We start from the raw sequence: 11828 nt of genomic DNA on the forward strand, positions 1-11828 counted from the left end.
TCTCACGTGATACCCACGTGACTTGGTGGTGAAGGAGAATTAAAAAATTAAAGGAGACTTACCTGTAAGGTGAACTTTAATTAAAATTCTCCGAAACACCAAGGAACGTTGGGTATTACGTGCCCACCCTTGATCTCCCTTCCATGGGAACTAGGGTGATAAATTTATATTAATAGATAAAATGTAGCATCTGTAAAATTGCTTATTATCAAGAATATTCACATATTGAGTTAAATACTGATCTGGGAGTAGGCTTGCATATCTCACGTAATACCCAACGTTCCTTGGTGTTTCGGAGAATTTTAATTAAAGTTCACCTTACAGGTAAGTCTCCTTTAATTTTTGAATTCTCAAAAAAAATTCTCTGTCATGATCTTGTTTTTCTTCGTCATTCTACTACTGTCCCGTTGGATGCGTCATTACTGGTAAGTTGATTTAGTTGAAATTAAAGACCTGATGATTCAAGTTTACTTTTTTCCAAGCATTGGGTTTTATTTCTACCTCTGGAAATCAAACCAATGCTTACAGCTCACATTCCAACGGAAATTCTTCATACTTATATTTTAGTGTATAATACTTTCAATAGGCTAGTTAACCTACTTGAAGGAAAGTTCGATCTACCCTGGTCATTTGCAAAATTATTTTTGAAAAAAAAAACATTCTGAGTGTATACACAAGTACGTTATACTCTGAAGCTGACATCAAAAAGATAAAAAAAAATTTCTGATTGACAATATATTGTTTTTGGAGACAAGGTCCACTAACAATCTATTGGAATTCCCATGTGTACCAATTACGCCCGCTATTAGCAGACCTATTTTTAAATTCAAATGAAGCTTAGTTTGTACAAAACCTCTTGAGTGAAAAGAAGAGAACCCTTGCTGTTACCTTCAACTCGACATTTGAATATATCGACGACGTATTGTCAATTAATAATGGTAATTTCTAGGGATGTCAACGAATATTCGAATAATCGAATATTCATTCGATGAGTTGATATTCGAATATAAATTTATGATTCGAATATTCGTTTTTAAGTTTACAAGCATTAAAAAGAGAGAAAAACCTGGCAAGTTTTATTAGAAATTGATAAGTTTGTACAAAATTAAAAAAAAAAACCCTCCTCTTGGATTACCTTAAAGGTGTGAAGAGTGTATCTATTTGAGTAATTTATTTATATTTTCACTTAATAATTGGTATAATTATAGTTTCCAGTACTTACAATCAGCTTGTATTGTTGTAAGGACATAGTTTTACAGTAAACACACGGACCCCTTGTTTATGTAAATATCATTAAAATTCATTGTCAGTACATTATAATTAGCAAAAAGTTAGATAATTGTTCTGCTTGGTATAAATTTGTAGGAGTTATCAGTGTAGACTTTAGTAAGACGATCAATTCATCTGGAACATACTAAAGAATCTTTTGAATTTTCAAAAAAAATCATTACATTTTGGATGTATACTATTCAATATTTTTTTTAAAAATATAATTGCAGTGCATTTACCAAACTGTACATGAGTTTTATTACAAAATAATTGCATTAATCCTATACTGCTTGACAGGAGAGTGAACATATGTATCTTGTAATGCAAGATGTATTTATTTTATCGAATATTCGAATATATTCGAATACTCCTATCGAATATTCGAATATCAATTATTGACAATTTTGACATCCCTAGTAATTTCCAATCTGATGTCGATACCATATATCCTGGTTCGCTACGCAAGAGATGCTCTACGTAGGAACAATTTCTAAAACGAGGTAAATTATTGGCAAACAAGTTGATGAATCAAGAATATCAGCAGTCTCGTTCAAAGTCATCATTTCGTAAGTTCTATGGTCGATACAATTTATCATCGAGTCAAATGCTGACTGACGTTTTTCATACCAATTGTTAGTCTATTATTTATACACTGAATTGACGACGAATTTTTCCGTTATTTCCCGATCATGAAACGAATGAAGTGACCAGTCGGCAGTGGATGCTCACTCCTCTCATGGCATCTGATCAAACCTCTGATGTTTTGGAGGTATATGTTTGCTCTGCTCCTATTTTGTACTGTTTTTATTGACTTTTGATCTCGAATGCTATTCCTTATCTCCATATGTTTCACAATACCTGTACTTGAACTCTAAACGTCATAAAAATCCTTATAAACAAAGATACATTGCTGGGTCAAGCAAATGCTTTTCCAAGACCCCTATCTATACACAATACCACAGAATCAATTACACTCATTTCACGCATGAAATAAAAAAGTACATTATTTTTTTAAGTTTATTCTAATAAATGTACATAATTTCAAATAATAATTATGAACCTACATCTACGTATTAATATTATAGTGTTATACACAATGTCACATCATTATGGACTAAGTCTAGATATTTATATTATAGTTTTAAACACAATTTCACATGAACACCCAATCATTCTTTCTCTGCAAACATCTGCCAAACAAGTTTTGATAAAAGAAAGTGTAAAGTGCCATACCATGTATACAAAAAGGACTCTAAAAACTCTCTCAAATACATGCTACAAGATGGTTCAAGAATGACAGAAAAATGCTCAAGTATTGCCTGTAAATAAGCATAAAATCTTAAGAAAAACAGTTTCAAACACAATATACAATATGTTTTAGGTTTATGTTTACAATGAATGAAGATATGAAGCTGATAAACATGATAAACATTGGATGAAACTTTACTACAGGTGTATAGACATTTTGTTTTATTCAGATGACTATAGAGGTTTAGTTTCATAAAAATATGAAGAATGTCGCTATTTTTTATGATTTAACAATCGTTATCTTAACGAAAGTGAAAAATAAATATTTTTTTTTTAAATGAAAAATATGATTTTCATTCAAAGTCTTTATCTAAAGAATATCATAATAAAAATACAAACATCATAAAAGTTGTGGAAAAAATCTAAAAATTACACAGTAGTGAATGGTTAGAAATAACATATATATGTGATTTTGAAAAAATCTCCACCCTTATCTAAAATGATCAAAAGACAAATAGGTCTTTTTGACATGTCTATTTTAAAGTATAGAGCCAATGGTAAACCTTCCTGCAGTCCAGGCATTCCTGATGTGAATCTTTTCATGTCTTCTCAAATGCGAACATTGTGTAAATTTTTGCCCGCATGTTTCACATTCATAAGGCTTTTCTCCACTATGAATCCGCTTGTGTGCCTTAAAGTAGGTACTACAATTGAACTCCTTCCCGCAAATTTCACAAAGATGGCGTTTAATGCCAGTATGTGTTGACATATGCTCTACCAAAGGGGGCTTGCGTGTGAACCTCATTCCACAAATCTCGCATTGGTAAGGCTGTTCGCCTGTGTGAATACGACTGTGTCTTTTAAGTAAACCCTTTGACCTGAATTTCTTCATGCACACCTCACACTCCACATTCTTCTCATCAGTGTGAATCATCTTATGCAAAACTAAAGTCTGTTTTGAAGCAAGAACTTTCCCACAAATTTCACAGGTAAAAAACTTCAAGCAGTTGTTGGATTTCTGATGCTGTTGAAGATGCATTTCGAATGTGAAGGTCTTGCCACAAGTTTCACAGCCATAAGGTCTGGTTTCGGAGTGATTTAGCATGTGCAGATGAAGCCCCATTTTTCGAGTGAATCCTTTTCCACATATGTTACACGTGACTGGTTTGTAATCTTTGTGTTCTTTTAAATGTTCGTTTTGCTCGGCCAGAAGGGAGAATGACTCTCCGCAGACGGGACATTTGAAAGGTTTATCATCAGAATCAGGGTGATGCCTCTGAAAGTGGATCCGCAGGGTGGAGTTTTTAACATACTCCTTGGAACAGATATGACACTTGTACAGATAGGGCTGTTTTTCACCAGTATGAACCCTCAAGTGTTTCTTTAAAGTCTGCAATACGCTAAAAGCTTTATCACATAGTGAGCATATATAAGGCTTTGCTTTTGGGCCTTTTTCTTTTACAATATTACTTGTACCTGCTTTACTTTTGCTCTCTTCCTTTGAAGTTTGACTCTCAGTAGAGTTTGCAGTGCAGGGAATTTGTTTGCCTTCCTCAGAAGGACCACTCCCTGATGCTGCATTTAAATTGTTATATATTCCAAGATTCATCATCACTTCCATACAAGAACTGCTAAACTGCTCCATTGAATCATCAGTTTTGGACTCTTTTCCACAGGTCTGATCATTAACAAGTACACGATTTGTGCTCTGAGTTTCACAGGCCTGGTCATCAACAGGAGTTTGATCATTCTTGTAAGCCATTTCATAAGCCTTTTCATTAACAAAAACTTGGCCATTTCTGTACACCATTTCACAGTCCTGATCATTGACAAGAGAATCATTAGTGTTCTCAGATTTACCGGCCTGCTCATCTACAAGATCGTGATCATTTTTGTAAGCCATTTCATAAGCCTTTTCATTAACAAAAACTTGTCCGTTTCTATACACCATTTCACAGGCCTGATCATTCATTAGATCATCACTATCAGAGGTAGAAGTTGTGGAGTTATTTTCAGTGTGTTCCATGTTTGATTTTAATAAAATCTTCTTTATTGATAAATATGATATATGATAAAGCTGGTAGAGTAGTCTAGATGACACCAATGCAGGGAAAACCTGCAAATAAAAATTTTAAAAACATAACTGACATTTTTTTAAAAATACCAATTCTTCCAAGTGTTTTTCAGGAATATGTGTAAAACATGGTAAGTTTAATTTTTTTTTGTATTTCACATAATTTTGTTTAGTATCACTATGCATATGTTGCTTGCTGTTCTAGATGACTTGCTTTTTATGTTTAAGAGAGCCCTCTTTATTCCCTTGACAATCTGACCCCACGTAAACCTCTTAGAATGATAAGGCTTTGCAGTTCTACAGAAATGAATTTATATTTTTTTTAGATATTACTTCTATACACATGCTGCATGTAAACTTTATTTAATTTAAATACCAATTTCAGTCTTGTCCTCACTGTCAAATGATACATGTTTCCCTCCCCATTTTTTTTGAAGGGGGGGGGGGAGGTCAGCAGAATTTTTTAACAGTTTGAATTTAATTAAGATATACTTTTGGCCCTCCACTTTTTACAGATTTTTTTTAGTTGCTACACATATTAATGATTCTTTAAATTGGCTCTAGTTTTCACTCAAGAAAAATGAATCTGTATATCTATAATCAGATTTGTCAAATGAAGGATATGGAGATAACGAACAGTTTTAATTTTCAAAGTCCATAAAACGATACAAAACAGGAGTAGAGCAAACATAGACCTCTTAAACATAAGAGGTGGGATCAGGTGCCATGGAGTAGTGAGCATGCATTTACTGTCCACTGATTATACACATCGTGTGCTCCTTGTCATGATCAGGGAAATAGCGAAAAATCCATCGTCAATTCAGTGTATAATTAATGGACTTACAATTAGTATGAAAATTGTCAGTCAGCATCTGACAAAATGATAAATTGTATTTGCTGACAAGGTCATTGTATCGACCATAGAACTTGCAAAATGATGACTTTAAATGAGACTGTCGATATTCTTGTTCAATCAACTTGCTTGTCAATAATTTACCTCGTTTTAAAAATTCTTCATAAGTAAAGCCTGCTCTTGCATATCAAATCAACTAAGAGATATATACACTCCGTATGCAGGTGATGAAGGTATATTGCTACATACAAATGTACGTAAGGGAAGTTGATGATAGAAAAGTTAAAGTCATCACGTTTATCATATAGCTTGGTTGTTAGATTATCAAATGAAATGTAAATGTAAAACATACTATTGGATCTTATTATTTTTCAGACATATTGCAAATCAATTTTTAGACCTTTGATTATTTATTCAACTTGACTGAGGAATGTTTTGTCAACCTAGAGAAACCTCTACCTGATCAATACATAGACCTTAGGGCAGATGTGATTGATCAACAAAGGAAACTTTTTTCTCAATGGTACCTGATTCCAAATCTCAAATTTCCAGGGAGATGCCTTATGCCCCCCTCTCCCATTTATATTGTTTGCATATTTTTGTTTTGAATCATTTACTGTTATATTAATAAGCTTCACTGTACCCGGTAAGTCAAAATTAACAACGGATTTTTCTGTTATTTCTTGATAATGACAAGGACCAATTCTTCGGGCCAAGTAAATATTGTACTTCTTAGGAGACTAAATCATTGAACCCACCTCCAAAAAGCAATATTTGTATGTCATACTCAAAGTTCTGTATTTGCTGTTCATGTTCATTCTTATTATATTGTACGTCAAGATATTTCAAATGTGAGGAAAATATTCCTATAACTAAATAGTACTTGGTCTGAAGGTGTCTTGAACATATACAAAAAAAAAAAGAAATGAAATGATATTTCGTTGAAATTTTTACCTATTTTTTCTGTATTTAATGTTAAATTAGTATAAAATGTTAAAACCTAAGGATTCAAAAATATATGATAAATAAATAGGATTTTTTTGATTTCATGATGATGATCCATCGATTGGCTTGCGTGAAAATTTTATGCATTTTGCAAATTATCACGCAATCAATTGATTGATCACATCAAAAAACCAAAAAATTAGACAGTTATTCCTTAAATAAGACCTGGGGCCCGTTTTACAAAAGAACTTACAACTAAGACCAAAAACTTCAGATTGCTGTAATATTTTGCAAAATTAATATTTCTCTTTGAAATTGTTTGTGTAACAAGAGGCCCAGGGGCCACAGCGCTCACCTGAGCACATCGGGCTTGAATTTACTAACCCCCCCCCCCGCCAGGCGTTCATCATTTGAACAAACTAGAATCTACACTACCTGAGGATGATTCCATATAAATATCACTAATCATAGCGTTGAAGTACTTGAAAAGAAGATTTTAAAAGATTTCCCTATATATCCCTATGTAAAACTTGGGTCGGCCATTTTGGCCCCACCCTTGCCCCGGGGGTCATGATTGGAACAAACTTGAATCTACACTACCTGAGGATGATTTCACATGAGTTTCATCTTTCCTGGCCCAGTGGTTCTTGAGAAGGATTTTTAAAGATATTTCCTATATATTCCTACGTAAAACTTGGGTCGGCCATTTTTGGCCCCACCCTTGCCCCGGGGGTCATGATTTGAACAAACTTGAATCTACACTACCTGAGGATGATTCCACATGAGTTTCATCTTTCTTGGCCCAGTGGTTCTGGAGAAGAAGATTTTTAAAGATTTTTCCTATATATTCCTATGTAAAACTTGGGTCGGCCATTTTGGCCCCACCCTTGCCCCGGGGGTCATGATTTGAATAAACGTGAATCTACACTACCTGAGGATGATTCCACATGAGTTTCATCTTTCCTGGCCCAGTGGTTCTTGAGAAGAAGATTTTTAAAGATTTTTCCTATATATTCCTATGTAAAACTTGGGTTGGCCATTTTGGCCCCACCCTAGCCCCGGGGGTCAAGATTTGAACAAAATTGAATCTACACTACCTGAGGATGATTCCACATGAGTTTCATCTTTCCTGGCCCAGTGGTTCTGGAGAAGAAGATTTTTAAAGATTTTCCAATATATTCCTATGTAAAACTAGGGTCGGCCATTTTGGCCCCACCCTTGCCCCGGGGGTCATGATTTGAACAAACTTGAATCTACACTACCTAAGGATGCTTCCACATGAGTTTCATCTTTCTTGGCCGAGTGGTTCTTGAGAAGAAGATTTTTAAAAATGCCATTAATTTTTTCACTAATTCATAATTATCTCCCCTTCGAGGAGAGCGTGGCCCTTCATTTGAACAAACTTGAATCCCCTTCACCCAAGGATACTTTGTACCAAGTTTGGTTGAAATTGGCCCAGTGGTTCTTGAGAAGAAGATGAAAATGTGAAAAGTTTACGACGACAACAACGACAACGACGACAACGACAACGCCGACAGACAACGGACAAATTTTGATCAGAAAAGCTCACTTGAGCCTTCGGCTCAGGTGAGCTAATAATATCATACCACATTCCTTTTAAAAAGTTCAAAATAGTTTTCGATATAATGTTAATTAAAAAGTTATACCAAGAATTAAGTTTGGTCTTAAGTCGTAAGTCCTTTTGTAAAACGGGCCACAGATTCCTAAGACCCTAAACTGAGAACAGACTTATCATGCTTCAGTGAAAATTTCAAATCAATGTAACTTTTAAAATAATTTTGATGACGAACACAAAATTTTACCAATTTTTAATTTAAATATTATACATTGCAAACCTGCACATTTTTTATTAAAACCTATTAAGTATTGTAAATGACAAGCAAATCAAAATCAATGTTTTGACTTAGGTCTGTTCACAGTTTTTGGTGCCGAGGCCTGATCCGATTATAATTACCTCACTTACACCGGTAATCTGTGTTTGTCTGCGGGAAAGTATAAAACAACAGGCCTCCACAACCACTGTCAGCAGGGGATCTGAAATAATTGAAAAGAATTTGAATCAATAATGTGTAAATTAATAATATGTGAAATAGAAATGTGCATAACTATGTTGTTCAAAAGAGATAAGGGATATAACTAGAATCTCTTGTTGCTAAAGCAACAAAGAAGGTCTTCCGTTCTCCTCTCTTTATCTGCATGAATGAACTTTTATCTATTTTAAAAAGGCATATAATATTTTAAATGATTCAGGAAAACAAACGGCCGTAGGTGTAACTTACCAAGATTTGATTCTCAACGTTACGTTAGACAATTATAGTCCTAATAACATTTACAAAAATCATTTTCAATTTTTTATCACTTTCTGTGACGACCGGAAGTGACGGAGAACGCACTTTATCCTATATCTGTTGCCCAATCTTCTTGGTGTATTATTCATATAAAAGTTTGGTGTTTTGATCTGTTACAGTTTAAGAGATCTCGTAATGTTATCTTCTCACTTTGAGGACAAGAAATCACGTGACCGGTGGTAAATTTTTGAAGAGATTTTTGAGGTTACTATAGACATTTCAGTCTGAATAACATGCCTTAAAATCATTTCAACTGCTCTTTTTATAAAAAAAAAAATATTAATGGTATAGTACATAATTAAATTTATATTGTTTTTCTCTCATAACCGGAAGTAGTCGTTTTTGTTTCCAATGGTACTGGCATATTTCATAATACAAATAAGATGCTATAATGTATTACTAAGAAAGATTCCATAAAAAAATGAATTTTTTTATTTATTTGTTCACCTTCTGTGACGACCGGAAGCGACTGCTGACAATGTTTACCCAAATGAATTTGCCTACTCATCAAGATCTATCACTCCTATAATAATTTATCTACAAAAGATATTTATGGGAAAGAAAAATACTCATAATAGGTATTTTTCTCTTATAATCGGAAGTTGCCGTTTTTATTCCTGGTGGTAAAGACATGTTTCAAAACTACAAATAAGATGCTATAATGTGATGCAAAAAAGTTTCCATAAAGAAAAGTTGAAGTTTTCGATTTCTTTGATCACTTCCTGTGACGACCGGAAGTGACGGCGGACAATCTTATTCCCACTGGTTTTGTCAACTCATCAAGATCTACCATTTGTAAAAGTTTGATGTCTTAATCTCTTACCGTTTACGAGATCTAGCTATGATAACTTCTCATTTTGAGGACAGGAAATCACACGACCGGAAGTGAATTTTAAAAAGAATTTGACGTTACTGTAGATATTTGCAGTCTAGATAACAAGACATACCCTAAAATCATTACAAATACTTTATCTATAAAAATATTTATTGGAAAGAAAAATACTCATATTATGTAGTTTTTCTCTTATAACCGGAAGTTGTCGTTTTTGCTTCCAGTGGGACTGACATACTTCAAAACAACAAATAAGATGCAATAATGTTACGCCAAAAAGGGTTCCGTAAAGAAAAATTGAAATTTTCGATTTCTTTGATCACTTCCTGTGACGACCGGAAGTGACGGCGGACGATTGTATCCCAAATGAATTTATCTACTCATTAAGATCTACCATTCCCATAAGTTTAGTGTCTTCATCTCTTACCGTTTCCGAGATCTAGCTATGATAACTTCTCATTTTGAGGACAGGAAATCACGCGACCGGAAGTGAATTTTACAAAGATATTTGACGTTACTGTAGATATTTGCAGTTTAGATAACATACCCAAAAATCATTACAAATACTTTATCTATAAAAAATATTTATGGGAATTTCAAAGAAAAATACTCGAATTATGCAGTTTTTCTCTTATAACCGGAAGTTGTCGTTTTTGTTTCCGGTTGGACTGATATATTTCGAAACTACAAATAAGATGCTATAATGTGATGCTAAAAAAGTTTCATAAAAGAAAAGTTGAAATTTTCGATTTCTTAGATCACTTCCTGTGACGACCGGAAGTGACGGCGGACAATCTTAACCCAAATGGACATGCCTACTTATCAAGATCTATTACTCATATAAGTTTGGTGTCTCAATCTCTTACCGTTTCTGAGATATGACTTAGACAAAATTATTTTGAAAAAAGCGGAAATCGGACAAATCTGACGACCGGAAGTGAATTTTGAAAAAAGGAAAAAAAACGCCTGAGCGTATTTTAGTTTTCTATCATCCCTGAAAATTTCATGAAAATCTGTCCAGCCATCTCTGAGAAATCTTGCCGACAAGATTTGGGGAAAAAAAAAAAAATAATAATAATAATAATAAGAAAAAACAGTAGAATCACTATAAGGTCTTCCGTCTGAAACGGAAGACCTTAATTATGTGTGTGATTTACTTTAGTATATAAATTAGTAAAGGTTAAATGTGTGCATTTGTATTAATTTACTATAATTAAACATGTTATTAAGCATGTTAAGTGTATGCACAATTACTTTTCTTTTAACAGTTTTAGGGTAGATGTTTTCTAAGTAGATCTAGAAATATTTAATTAATGTTAATAGTACTTGGAATATCATATCTTGGTGCAAGTTCACTTCAGAGGTGTCTGAATGAGAAACAAGAACTCTGAGAGGAAGGTTTAGGTAAAGTGTGATGAAATTTGAATTTAAAGTAATCTTTTCCCACCAGTTTGGGTCAGTCAATCAAAAGCTTTCCTCATCCTCTTCCTTGTGAACACAGTCAAAATTAGAGGAAACTGAATTAAGAATAATTTGCTTTTGTTCGAGATTTATGCTGTAATAATGACTAGCTTATAAGCATGCTGTTAATCTTTGTGACAAGGACACTGGAATATTTATCGTTGATTTCTCTTTTATAAATGTCTCTGCAGCTTTAATACTATGTTAAACTATTCCACAACTTTGAAATAAAGTATATCTATGTCTGATATTCTCAGGCGCCAAAAAAATGTCATCTGTATTTGTTCATTGATCAAGTAATCCAACAAGTTATAAATGTACTAAGACAAAGGTTTCAAAAATTGCTTATTTAGAATCAAATAAAAAAAATCTTTGTATCTGGATAATTATAATCTGTAATGACAAAAAATTTGTACTAAACAGTGTTTATTATCCACCCTAAGATATGATTATGTTGTGTTGGTGCATTTAGTATCTGAGTGCAGTTATGAAATGCCTCATTTATCAATTGAAAGAACGATAACTCTGTATGAACTTGATCTATTGATTAAGTCATTAAAAAATCGTTAAAAAGCAATTTTCTAGTACGGACATTGAATATTACTTTAAGTCATTATGACTTTTAAGATGACACGTTTTCATTCTTCAAAAAATGAACAAGCATTGCTTCTTTTAGGCCCCTTCTTTTGTTCGTAAAAATATGTAATCGTTAACCTTTGGCATTGTTTACTCAGTAATTCGTTTTCCAAAAAAATCCAACAAAAATCTACATAAATT

General features: G+C 33.4%; 1 protein-coding gene across 1 annotated transcript; it reads right to left on the reverse strand.

Moving 5' to 3' along the window:
* Positions 1 to 2772: 2772 nt before the first annotated feature.
* Positions 2773 to 8460, reverse strand: LOC134269393 (zinc finger protein 883-like). The gene is made up of 2 exons (XM_062751585.1): positions 8365 to 8460; positions 2773 to 4633 (listed from the first exon to the last, which is right to left on the reverse strand). Exon 2 carries the CDS (start codon positions 4541 to 4543, stop codon positions 3056 to 3058), a length of 1488 nt encoding a protein of 495 aa, XP_062607569.1. The 5' UTR covers positions 4544 to 4633; positions 8365 to 8460; the 3' UTR covers positions 2773 to 3055.
* Between the last annotated feature and the right edge of the window lie 3368 nt (positions 8461 to 11828).

Source organism: Saccostrea cucullata, unplaced genomic scaffold, assembly GCF_032062105.1.
Source record: "Saccostrea cucullata isolate Sc308-1 unplaced genomic scaffold, CSIRO_AGI_Scuc_v1 ctg9161, whole genome shotgun sequence".
In the NCBI taxonomy this organism is placed as follows: domain Eukaryota; kingdom Metazoa; phylum Mollusca; class Bivalvia; order Ostreida; family Ostreidae; genus Saccostrea; species Saccostrea cuccullata.

What these genes read in the sequence shown, in the direction of transcription:
- LOC134269393 (XM_062751585.1), bottom strand. Translation starts at nt 4,543, where the DNA reads ATGGAACACACTGAAAATAACTCCACAACTTCTACCTCTGATAGTGAT.